Consider the following 12864-nt stretch of genomic DNA (forward strand, 5'->3'; position numbering starts at 1 on the left):
GCAAAGAGGAGTGGACGAAAATTCCTCCTGACATGTGCGCAAGTCTCATCATCAACTACAAAAAAGTCTGACTGCTGTGCTTGCCAACAAGAGTTTTGCCACCAAGTATTAATTATTGTTTGCCAGAGGGATCAAATACTTATTTCTCACTGCAAAATGCAAATTTATATAATTTATACAATGTGATTTTCTGGATTCTATTTTTGATATTCTATCTCTCAATGTTAAAATTAACCTACCCTTAACATTATAGACTGTTCATGTCTTTGTCAGTGGGAAACTTACAAAATAATGCCCTTGATAGATATATAGATGCAGCAAGGGCATTAAGAACAGCTGCCTAAGCTATTAAGTGCATATGTATAGTGAATTAAAAATCAAATGTTTGATTAATGTCTTTCTTTTTTTTTTTTTTTTTTTTTTTTTTTTGTTGTCCTCTAGGGAAGGTGATGAAACTGGAGTCAAGAAAAAGAAGAAACAGAAACGCAAGAAAGATAAGGGAGGAGATAAGTTGGATACTGACGCTCCGGTGAGAATACTGGAATTATTTTTCCTGTGTCTTGGTTTCAACCATGTAGATTGGTGGTAAAGGGGACAACTACTGTATAAGATTAATTTTCCTCCCATGATACTGGTGCTATTATTGGTCTAAAATATATCTTTGACCTACTCATATTTAGTATGTAAAAAGCCAACTCTTTACAGTTGCAGTGCTGGGGAGTGACGGAGTCGGTGTCTATTTCTGTGGACTTCTAAAATATATACTGTATATACTCGCGTATAAGCCGAGACTTTCAGCCCAATTTTTTGGGCTGAAAGTCCCCCTCTCTGCGTATACGCGAATCATATATGCCAGGGGGTCGGCGGAGGTGTCAGATCATAATTACCCCCCCGGTGCGTCTCTGCAGCCCCTTCTCCCACAAATGAATGCGCATATTCATGACTTTATATACATAAGAGAGACAGAAGATTCGGCACTGCTCCTTAACCGCAAAGTAGTTCCATGACTGCTATTCAAGTCGAAAATCACACACCTGGACCGACCGCCAAAATACTGTCAGAACGGGTGCTCAATCCAGAAAAGCAAAAATGTAAACTGATTTTGTACAAAAGAGAAAAAAAAGGGATGGCACTCACCGTTCTGTCGTGAAAATTCTTTATTAATAGGCATTGGCACGGGAGAAACGTACAGAGAGTCCATTCTCTGTACGTTCCTCCCGTGCCAATGCCTTTTTAATTAATAAAGAATTTTCACGACAGAATGGTGAGTGCCATCCCTTTTTTTTTATTTTCTCTTTTGTACAAAATCATATTCATGACTTTTATGAGCGGTACCACGTGACCGCTGAAGGGAGGGAGACCGTGGGAGAAGCAGGCCTACAGAGACTGCGCCAGTAGGGGGTAAGTATATGCAGTATTCACCTGTCCTTGGTCCATCGCTGCTCGCCGATGTCTGCCGCATTCCCTCTGTGACGTTCAGGCAGCAGAGGGCACGGTGATGTGGTTAGTGCGCGCCGCACCCTCTGCCTGAGCAGTCACTGACAGAGGACGCGGCAGACATCGGTGAGCAGCGATGGAACGGGGACAGGTAAATATCTCAGGTGCCGGGGCCCTGAGTCAGCGGCGACACCGGCACCTGGCCCCCAGGGACAAGAGGCAAGTATGTCATTTTTTGTATTTGCAGAGGAAGCATATGGGGCGTAATCTATGGAGCATCTTATAGGGGCGTAATCTATGGAGCATCTTATGGGGGCATTATTAACCTTTGTGCAGCATCTTATGGGGTGTATTTTGTATGGAGCATCTTATGAGGCCATTATTAACCTTTGTGCAGTATTATATGGGGCTCCTGATTCAATATGGATATTCAAAAGCATTTAACCTACTGATGTCTCAATTAATTTTACTTTTATTAGTATCTATTTTTATTTTTTAACATTACCCGTAGCTGCTGCATTTTCCACCCTAGGCTTATACCGAGTCAATAAGTTTACCCAGTTTTTTGTGGCAAAATTAGAGGTCGGGTTATACACGAGTATATACAGTAAATTGGGTACATTAGTATAATGCAGGATGTGCTGTAAAGATTTTTATAATAATTTGGGAAAGTTATGAAATGTCCTATAAATGTCTGTTCTGTTCCTGATCTAAGGATATCGGCTTTTAGTTGAGATGAATCTGTGCTGCACTTTATGTACATGCTCAGTAGTGACCAGTGCTGAGGAGTCGGAGGTTTGGCTTACCGACTCCACGGCCCTGGTTTACGCAGTACTGTAACGTGAAAAAGTATGGAAAGCATAATGAGTCTAGTCTATTGCAAATGGGTAAAAATGCAAATAAGACTAGATTTCCCCATATATTAATATGCACATAGCCCCTTCAGATAAGCAGAAGACAGGACATCTGGTGCCACCTGTTGCAGTATTGATGTTTTCAGCTACCTGTTTCAAGTTAGTGTTGGGCTTCGTTTTGTGTTTTTGTTTTTTTTTTTTTTTCTTTTTAATTCTAACTTCTTATTAAGGTGACCACTCTTCCTGCTGAGAAGATCCAAGAGATTCAAAAGGCCATTGAGTTATTTTCTGTGGGTCAGGGGCCAGCCAAAACCATGGAAGAGGCTAGCAAAAGAAGCTACCAGTTTTGGGACACACAACCTGTACCCAAGCTAGGTGAGAAATCTGAATATGAATGATCCCTGTAGGACTCGTGTGCATTATACATCTGGAGTCTGCTCTCCTACTATTTTGTGATAGTCTTGTTTATCTACAGGAGATATGGTGTATTCACATGGCCCCATTGAGCCAGACAAAGACCACATCCGCCAGGAGCCATATAGTCTTCCACCTGGTTTCACCTGGGACACGCTAGATTTAGGTGATAGGGCAGTGGTAAGTACATCGGCTATTACTTATCTGCCTCTTCTCCACTGCAACTGTGTAAAGGTGTGTTTACACCACCCGACTTGCAGTATTAAACCACCATTCATTGGGTAAAATTTTACCCAATGACTATAGTTTGATGGTCTTTGTATGCAGGCAGACCGCGCTTAAGGATACGCGCTGTAATTGATCATTCAGCGCGCATAGGCTGCCATTTGTTTTTTACCATGCGAGTACTATGCACTAACAAGATTGCTTATCTTTTCTGTTGCACAAAAGATAATTTCACCCAATTAACAAGTGTTTTTATTTTTCTTTCATCGGATGATCAGCAACTTGTTTAGACTGCTGACTACCATTTGATAATCTTGCATTGTAAATGGCTACATTTGCAGCTACCGTTTATGGCTGTTAAACAACCACAAATCCACCATCACTTAATAGCCTGTTTTAGTAAGATCGACCGCACCTCCATTTGCATAGAACAATCAATCATTAATATGATGGTTCTGTGCCCATAGAACATCATGTTCTTGTCTGAACATGTCCTACGTACACAGGATAATGTGCTGCCGAGAACGAGGTTTTTTAAACAAACTTAAAAATACTTTCACCAAACAAACAAGCATTTTGCTTGCTTGTCGGATGAATGCTGCTTGTTTAGACATGCTAATAATCGGGAAATGTGTGGGTGATTATCGGTAAATATTAATACCTAGTTATTACAAGTAATCCAGCCGAACAGACTAAACTAGCAAAAAAAAGAAAATAATGTTAAACCGAATCAGCTACAACAAAGTGTCTAAAGATCAGCTGCATTCCACTAATCATGCCATAAAGGTGTATTAGCTGGCAATAGCTAAAAAATTACCTGCATGGCAGATCACATGGGACCTAGTGAATGATCTGCATAGAGCTTGGACCACCATAGCAAAGGCTATCATCAGTAACACACTACGCCGCCAGGGACTCAGATCCTGCAGTGCCAGATGTGTCACCCTGCTTAAGCCAGTACATGTCTGGGCCCGTCTGAAGTTTTCTAGAGATCATTTGGATTATCCAGAAGAGTATTGGGAGAATGTCATATAGTCTGATGAAACCAAAGTAAAACTGTTTGGTAGAAACAAAACTCGTCGTGTTTGGAGGAGACAGAATGCTGAGTTGCATCCAAAGAACATCATACCTACTGTGAAGCATGGAGGGTGGCAACATCATGCTTTGGGGCTGTTTATCTGCAAAGGGACCAGGACGACTGATCCATGTACATGAAAGAATGAATGGGGCCATGTATAGTGAGATTTTGAGTGCAAACCTCCTTCCATCAGCAAGGGCATTGAAGATGAAACGTGGATGGGTCTTTCAGCATAATGATCCCAAGCACACAGCCAGAGCAACGAAGGAGTGGCTTCGTAAGAATCATATGAAGGTCCTGGAGTGGCCTAGCCAGTCTCCAGATCTCAACCCTATAGAAAACCTTTGGAGGGATTTGGAAGTCCGTGTTGCCCAGCGACAGGCGCAAAACATCACTGCTCTAGAGGAGATCTGCATGGAGGAATGGGCCAACATACCACCAACAGTGTGTGCCAAAGTTGTGAAGACTTTCAGAAAACGTTTGACCTCTGTTATTGCCAACAAAGGATATATAACAAAATATGGAGATGAACTTTTTGTTAATGACCAAATACTTATTTTCCACCATAATTTGCAAAATAAATCTTGCCAAATCAGACAAGGTGATTTTCTGGATTTGTTTTCTCATTTTGACTCTCATAGTTGTGGTCTACCTATGATGTCAATTACAGGCCTCTCTCTCATCTTTTTAAGTGAGAGAACTTGCACAATTGGTGGCTGACTAAATACTTATTTTCCCCACTGTATCCACAGTGGGCTCCACATGGCACCTGTTAACCGCGGCAGGCAGTCATCGCAGGTATCTTGGTACTTCTGTGAAGCCCAACCTGTCAATTATTATTCATTATTATTATTTATATAGCGCCATTAATTCCATGGTGCTGTACATGAGAAGGGGGGTTACATACAAAGTTATAGATATCGTTAACAGTAAACAAATTTCCACAACAAATTTACAATGACAGACTGGTACAGATAGGAGAGGACCCTGTCCTTGCGAACTTACATGCTACGGGATAGCGGGGAAAAGACAGAAGGTCGGGGGTGCAGCAGCTCTGGTGGTGATGAGGCGGCAGAATGGTTATTGCAGTCTGTAAGCTTTCCTGAAAAGATGGGTTTTCAGGTTCCGTTTGAAGGATCTGAGGGTGGTGGATAATTGGACGAGTTGAGGCATGGCATTCCAGAGGATAGGGGATATTCGGGAGAAATCTTGGAGGCGGTTGTGTGAGGAACGAATAAGTGTGGAGGGGAGTAGGAGGTCTTGGGAGGATCGAAGAGTACGTGAGGGAAGATATTGGGAGATATAAGGAGGGGAAAGGTTGTGGATGGCTTTGTAGGTCAGTGTTAGTAGTTTGAACTGGATTCGTTGGGGAATTGGGAGCCAATGGAGGGATTTGCAAAGGAGAGAGGTGGATTAGTCAGGCAGCAGAATTGAGGACAGACTGGAGTGGTGCAAGAGTTAGCAGGGAGGCCACAGAGGAGAGTGTTGCAGTAACCAAGGCGGGAGCTGATGAGGGCATGTACAAGAGTTTTAGTAGATTGAGGACTGAGAAAGGGACGGATTCTGGAAATATTTTTGAGTTGGAGGCGACAGGAGGTGGCAAGAGATTGGACATGCGGTTTGAAGGACAGGGCAAAGTCGAGAGTTACTCCAAAGCAGCGGATTTCAGGTGCGGGAGAGAGCGTGAAGCCATTTACCATAATAAATAGATCGGGTAGGGAAGATACGCGAGATGAAAGAAAGATAATGAGTTCAGTTTTGTCTACGTTGAGTTTTAGGAAGCGAGAGGTGAAAAAGGAGGATATGGCTGATAGACACTCCGGGATTCTGGACAGCAGAGAGGTAACATCTTGGCCAGAGAGGTAGATCTGAGTGTCATCTGCATACAGGTGGTACTGGAAGCCATGGGACTTTGAGTTGTCTAGGCCAAGAGTATAGATGGAAAAAAGTAGGGGACCCAGGACAGAGCCTTGGGGGACTCCAACAGAGGGGGTGGGATGAGGAGGTAGTGTAGGAGTGGGAAACGCTGAATGTGCGGTCAGAAAGGTATGAGGAAATCCAGGACAGGGCAAGGTCTTTTATGCCAAAGGAAGAATGACACAGTTGACCACTGCTACAGATTCTAAGGCAGAGGACAGGTCAAGAAGGAGGAGGATGGAGAACTGTCTGTTAGGTTTGGCTGTGAGTAAGTCATTCGTAACTTTGGTCAGGGCAGTTTCAGTGGAGTGGTGGGGGCGGAAGCCAGAATGGAGGATGTCAAGGAGGGAGTTAGATGAGACGTGGGAGGAAAGTTGAGCATGGACATGCTGTTCAAGGAGTTTGGAAGCAAAAGGGAGCAGTGATATGGGGCGATAGCTGGGCAGAGCAGTTGGGTCAAGGTTTGAGTTTTTTTTTTTTTTTTTTTTTTGTTTTTTTTTTAGGATGGATGTTGTGGTGGCATGTTTGAAGGCAGAGGGAAAGGTACCAGTAGTTAGGGATAGGTTGAAGAGATGGGTTAGGGCTGGAATGATCAGGTTAGTGAGGTTGGGGAGCAGGTGGGAAGGGATGGGGTCAAGTGCACAGGTGGTGAGGCATGATTTGGAAATGAGATCAGTAAGCTCTCCTTCAGTGATGTTGGAGAGGGAGGTTATTAGGGAAGGGCAGAGGTCTGGTATGTGGAGCGGTTGGGGTGGTGGAGCTGTAAAGCTGTGTGCACACGCTGCGGATTCCGCTGCGGATTAATCCGCACGGATTTTGCAAAAACCGCAGATAATCCGCAGGTCCAAAGACCTGCGGATTATCTGCGGTTTGGTCCTGCGGATTCACTATCTCCACAATGGTGGAGATAGGAACCCGCAGCGGTTTCCGCAGAAAGAATTGACATGCAATTCTTTCTGCGGATTCAAAACCGCAGCAAATCCGCGCGTTTTTTTCCGCAGCGTCGGCACAGCGTTTTTTGTTTTTCCATTCAAATGAATGGTACTGTACACCGCAGCTAAAACTGCTGTGTGTCCGCAGCGGCCAAAACCGCTGCGGAAACGCAGCGGAATCCGCAGCGTGTGCACACAGCCTAAAAGTTTGCCTTGTTTGGTCAAATTGCAAAATATTCTGCAATAGATACTGCAGTATATAAAACAAGCCATGAAAGAGTCAAAGGTTCAAGTCCCCTACAGGGACTAAAAATAAAAAAAAAATTTACAAAATCTAAAAATTCCTATCTACCATTTATCTAGTTTCAAAATAAACTTATTTGAATGTGAGCTCTGCTTTTGTAAAAATATAGTAAAATGACCATACTTTACACCTTAGGATAAAATTCATAAAGAAAGCAGGGGGGAAAAAAATGCCAGATCTGGATTTATCAATAAAAATAAGTCCTCATGTAACTGTATTGCCAGACAAATAAAAAGTTACAAGTCTTGGAAATCGGCCTTAAAACATGTTTTCTCCAGCATTTCATTGGTGAACACAGGAAACCTTGGGTGTATGCGGCTGCTCCTGACCTGTATCTGCCTCCTTCTTGACACTAACCTAAACTGAGTAGCTTTGTGTCATTAGGCAATGTAACCTGCTCAGGGGGAGATGACCCATGGTCTCCCGAATCCCCTCCCCCCAATGAAGGCTATGAGAAAGGGATTTTTACAGAAAGACCCCAAAAAATCTTTTTACTCTTGGTCATTTTATTTTTTTGTCTGGGAAACTGTAACTGTACAGAAGTATGATATTACAGAGTCATTCATTGATGTCAAACAAAATCCAATAAACCATGTCAGAATTGCATTTTTTTTCATGAATAGTTACATAGTTAATACGGTTAGGAAAAAAAACAAAACACTTGTTCATCAAGTCCAACTAAGGGCTGGGAAAGGGTGAAGGTGTATAGCTGTATGCATATTACATGAATCAATCTACCCTTAAAGAGCACATTAACATTCAGAACAAGAATTTTATACAATTTGCAGATTTCTCTATTTAGAAGAAATTGCAAATCTAAGTCTTAGTAACCACAAATTGTGAGGTAGACTATTCCAGGTTAAAGGGGTTGTCCACTCCTTTAAATTAACCCCCCGATATATCCCCCCGGGGTCCATAATAAATTTTGCAAATACCTCATGTTGCCCACACTGCCTGTGAGCGGCGCTATCGCTGGCCCCTCACAGGCAGCACGTGACCCCCGCTGCAGCCGGCACTTGCTTCCGCTGACGTCCCGACAGGTGCTGGCAGCAGCCGGGGGTCCCTCTTCCTCCTTCCACGCTGGTTGCCATGCTGTGGGCGGGGTTATCCCCCCACGTCACACCCGGCATCCACCGCGCGCCCATTCATTGAGAGAGCGTGCGGTGGATGCTGGGTGTGACGCGGGGAGTAACCCCGCCCACAACCCAGCAGCCACGGCGGGGACCCAGCGCTGAGTCAAGTCTCACTTGTTGTGATGTCAGTGCTGGGTCACGTGCTGCCTGTGAGTGGCCACAGATGGCGCCGCTCACAGGCAGTATAGGCAATATAAGGTATTTACAAAATTCATTAAGGTATTTACAAATTTATCCTGGGGGGGATACATTGGGGGGTTAATTTAAAGTAGTGGACAACCCCTTTAATGGTTTTCATGCCAAAGAAAACCTTGTCTCCTATGGAGGTAAAAAAAAATTATTATTTTTTCTTTTTACCTATTCTGTGATCTATAAGTACACCCAGATCCTTCTCTACAAGTGACTCTCCTAGTTGTATTCCCGCTAGAACATGTGGTCCCCGCATATTAATGCCCACTTGCTTTACTTGTACAAGGAACATCTTGCTTTTTCTCTACTATACTATATATACGGTAGCTTGTTCTTATCTGCAAAAATGGAAGACCACTACTAATCCCGTCTTCAGCATCCTTAAATAATAGCGGACCCAGCACTTTACACCACTTATAACCAGAGGCTATTCAGTGTAGCAGTCGTTCCCCACATTTATCCCACTTGGATTTTTTTTCCCTGTTTTTCTGCATGTAATATGGTAAAAAGAATGGCGTTGCTCCATATTATTACTCATCTCGCAATAATAAACAAGCCCTCATGCTGCTGTATCCGTAAATAAATAAAAATGTTATAGCTTTCGGAAGAAGGGGAGAAAATACAAAAGCACAAAAAAAATTAAAAAATCACCCTGTCCTTATAGGGAATCTGTCAGCAGGTTTTTACCATGTAAACTGAAGACAGGAGATGGAGACTGAAACATAGAATTCAGGGTTGTGTGTGTCACTTGCCAAAGTGTGTTCTGCTGTTTACGAACTGAAGGCTTTATCACCAAGAGATTAACTTTGCTGGACTATAATAGTCCGGAAACGCCCCATCCTGTGATAAGCAGCTCCCTGTCTATGGACTTTATACATACATAGCCTGGTGTGGGCGGGGTTAGCTTTCTCACCTCCGCTTCATTTTAAATTTAAAAGCTCTGATTTTGTTAGTACTGCTGCACCTGGTAATCTAAGTGATACATCATTGGATTCAGCTTCTCTTTGACTACATCAGATGAGGTAGCAAAATCCTGCTGACTGATTCCCTTTAAGGAGAACAGCGGCTATAACAATAATTTGCAAATGATGGTGAGCCACATCAGGAAACCTTTCCCTTATGTGCACAGTCAGTGCAGGGGGCATACAATGTGTCCTGTGCACCCATTAACTGGTTACTACTTGGCACCCACAGTTAAAAGAACTGTACACTCTGCTGAATGAGAACTACGTGGAGGATGACGATAACATGTTCCGATTTGACTACTCACCGGAGTTCCTGCTGTGGTGAGTTGTAGTTGTTCCTCTCCTGTATCTTCATCACTATCTCTCTTCTCCTTATCTTGAAAATCATTTGTGTGATTTCTGTCTGGCAGGGCACTGAGACCTCCTGGCTGGCTGCCACAGTGGCATTGTGGAGTGAGAGTTATCTCTAGCAAAAAACTAGTGGGATTTATCAGTGCCATCCCAGCTACCATGAAAATCTATGACCTGTAAGTACCTGTAGATTAACACCTGAATGACTGAGCTTGTGTCACGCTTCATTCTAGAGTGAGAGCTGGCATTATTACAGGGATTCTCATATGTTATAAATGGGATTATTGTTAGGATTTGCCATAATGTTCTGGTTGGAGTGCATCTGACCTTCACTAATCCTTGTAGGGATCTATAAGGGGTAACATTTCTTCTTGTGGAGAGTGACATGCGAAACCTGGCATGTCATAGTGAGGAGACTTATAAGCCATGCTTGCTCCTTTGGTAAATTAAATATGCAAATTGTCTGATCACAGCGGAAGAGGACCAGAACTCTAGCGCCACCTACTGGAAGCAGCAATCGTAAGAGTCAATATCAACTTTTTAACGAGCCTTGCAATATGACTTGGGATAAAAGCCAAACCAGAATCTCAGTTTGCAGACACGGTGCTTCGGGGTGTTGCCCCTCATTAGTGCAAAGTATGAGATTTGATTTGGGTAAGTGAGAGGCTGTGGACAATTGAGATTCTGGTTTTGCTTTTATCCTAAGGTTTGTTAGTCTATATAGACTTTTAGGATCGCTGATTCCAATATGTGGAGGTAGAGTCAGAAGTCCTCTTCCTCTCTGAAATGACAATTTGCATAGGGATCTAGAAGAAAAGGAGTCGTTCTCCTTATCAGCACTCGTCGTCACTGCTGTGCAGGGAACTGAACACCACAGATTTGATGTATTTCCCTGCACATCAGGTGACTGGGCAAGCAAACTTTGGGGTGTCATCAATCATTTAACAGTGACCATGACAATTGGGCTACCCTGTCTGACCACTGAAATTAATTTCCTGCCCTGGTTTGCACATTTTGGCAGGAGATGCAGATATTTTCTTAACATGTCACTTAAAAGAGGTTAACAACTTGGACAACCCCTTCTTAAATTTCCTCTTGCACAACGCTGTTCTAGCAATGCCGACACTCACGCTGACCAGCCACAGCCTTTACTGTTTCATCAGAGCAGATGTCTGCTCTGCCAGAATATTGATGCGCAGTAGCCAATCACCAACCGCAGATAGGCTGCAGCACTCGCATGACATAATGTCATGCAAGCGCTGGGAGACTCTGCTCCTGTATCGCTAGAATGGAATTGGTGCATAGGGGAGTATGAGCTTTTCCTTTGTTTTCCCTAGAGCACCCTGGCTTATAAAAAGGGATTGTTGTAGTTGTGGACAAACTTTTTAAGGGTGTCAAATGTTGTTTGTGATTTTAAAAAGAAAAGTGCTCCTAGTGCAGGTGGACCATGGATTGTGGTGTGACATGTGAGCTGTCACACGCACCTGTTAGTGTTGTGCAAGCCAGGCCAACGCTGATCATCACGTGAAAAGTCTCCACTGTAGGCTGCATCTGGCCGGCAAAGGGACTAAGGAATGAGATTATAATCAGAAAAAAACAGGGTCTGCTGAGCGCTGCCAGGGAGACGAGGATCCAAAAGGTAAGTAGAAACTTTAACACACTGCGCGGTTCAGAGCCGATCAGGCAACTTCATCAGGTATATCTGAACTGCTCAGTGTGTTAAAGTTTTTACTTGCCTTTTGGATCCTCGCTCCCTGGCAGCGCTCACTAGACCACGTTTTTTTCCCGATTTCCAAACTCACATGTTATTAACATTACATTTTATATATTGTTTATCCAGCATATATTTATCTTCCAAGTGAATATCATTAGATTTTATTAAACCTTTTCCTTCCGTTTCAAACCAGAACCAAGAAAATGGTCGAGATCAATTTCCTTTGTGTTCACAAAAAGTTGCGTTCGAAAAGAGTGGCTCCAGTTCTGATCCGTGAGATCACCCGTCGAGTCCACATGGAGGGCATCTTCCAAGCAGTGTACACAGCAGGGGTAGTTCTACCCAAGCCAGTAGGCACATGCAGGTATGTCTAGTAAGGCTTTCTACTTGGCCACTATAATTAACATTACAGACCTATACATAAAATAGATCATCAATATCAGATCGATAGGAGTCCAACACCCTTACCAATCAGCTGAGGGATTGTGGTGCCCAGAACTGGTACAGCTATGTGTATTGTCTAGAAGTAGTACAGCACCCCTTAGTAAAGTATCGTATTTTTCAGAATATATGCAGTTTTTTTCCTCCAAAATGTGGGGTAAAAACGGGGGTGCGTCTTATAGTCAAAATGTACTTGCAGTTAGCATGGTGGCAGCAGGAGTCAGACGATTCTTCCAGTGACCCGACGCTGCAGGGCGATCTCACTCCCATTTCAAGCCTGTTGCGTCAGTTTCAGCGGTGCTGCGAGGGGGCTCCGGCGACATGGTGCGGCAGTTTCGGTGGTGCTCGTTGCTGCGGGGGGCTCCGGCGACATTGTGAAAGCCTGAGGCCCCCAGAGTTCTACTGCCTCGATGCTGTGGCCTCCGTGAAAATGGCCACTGGAGGCAGCGCATGTGCAAATTGAGATCTCAATCTGCACATGCGCTCCCTCTGGCGGCCATTTTTCCAGAGGCCATAGCATCAAGGCAAAGCAATAGAACTGTAGGGGCTTCGGGTTTTCACATAATGTCGCCGGAGGCCCCTGCAACACCGAGCACCACTGAAACTGCCGCACCAGGCTGGGATGGGAGCGAGATCATCACCCTGCAGCGTCAGACCACCAGAAGAATCACACGACTCCTGCTGCCACCAGCTAAGCCGATAACCACCCCCCCTCCCCAGGTAGGATGAATTCAGGACTGTAAGACGGACCCACATTTGATGCGTTTTTTTTTTTTTTTTCCCAATTTTCCTTCTCAAAACTTGGGGTGCGTCTTATAGTCCGAAAAATACGGTACTATTCAGGGCACACAACACCACACCATGTTTGACGTACCACGGTCCCTTTAATTGGGTAATCACTCAGGTCATC

At 43.9% G+C, this 12864-nt stretch overlaps 1 protein-coding gene across 3 annotated transcripts in view; it reads left to right on the plus strand.

Annotated features, from left to right (window-relative positions):
• Positions 1-12864, plus strand: part of NMT1 (N-myristoyltransferase 1) — a 28105-nt gene that overhangs the window by 12320 nt on the left and 2921 nt on the right. For all 3 annotated transcript variants that reach the window (XM_073572872.1, XM_073572871.1, XM_073572873.1), the window contains exons 2-7: positions 442-529; positions 2522-2666; positions 2767-2885; positions 9678-9769; positions 9859-9975; positions 11707-11877. In XM_073572872.1, the coding sequence (XP_073428973.1) occupies positions 2606-2666; positions 2767-2885; positions 9678-9769; positions 9859-9975; positions 11707-11877 (560 nt within the window). In that variant the 5' untranslated portion in view covers positions 442-529; positions 2522-2605. The remainder of the gene's footprint in view (positions 1-441; positions 530-2521; positions 2667-2766; positions 2886-9677; positions 9770-9858; positions 9976-11706; positions 11878-12864) is intronic.

Source organism: Dendrobates tinctorius, unplaced genomic scaffold (genome assembly GCF_039654945.1).
Source record: "Dendrobates tinctorius isolate UK_male_01 unplaced genomic scaffold, ASM3965494v1 ptg000032l, whole genome shotgun sequence".
Classification (NCBI taxonomy): domain Eukaryota; kingdom Metazoa; phylum Chordata; class Amphibia; order Anura; family Dendrobatidae; genus Dendrobates; species Dendrobates tinctorius.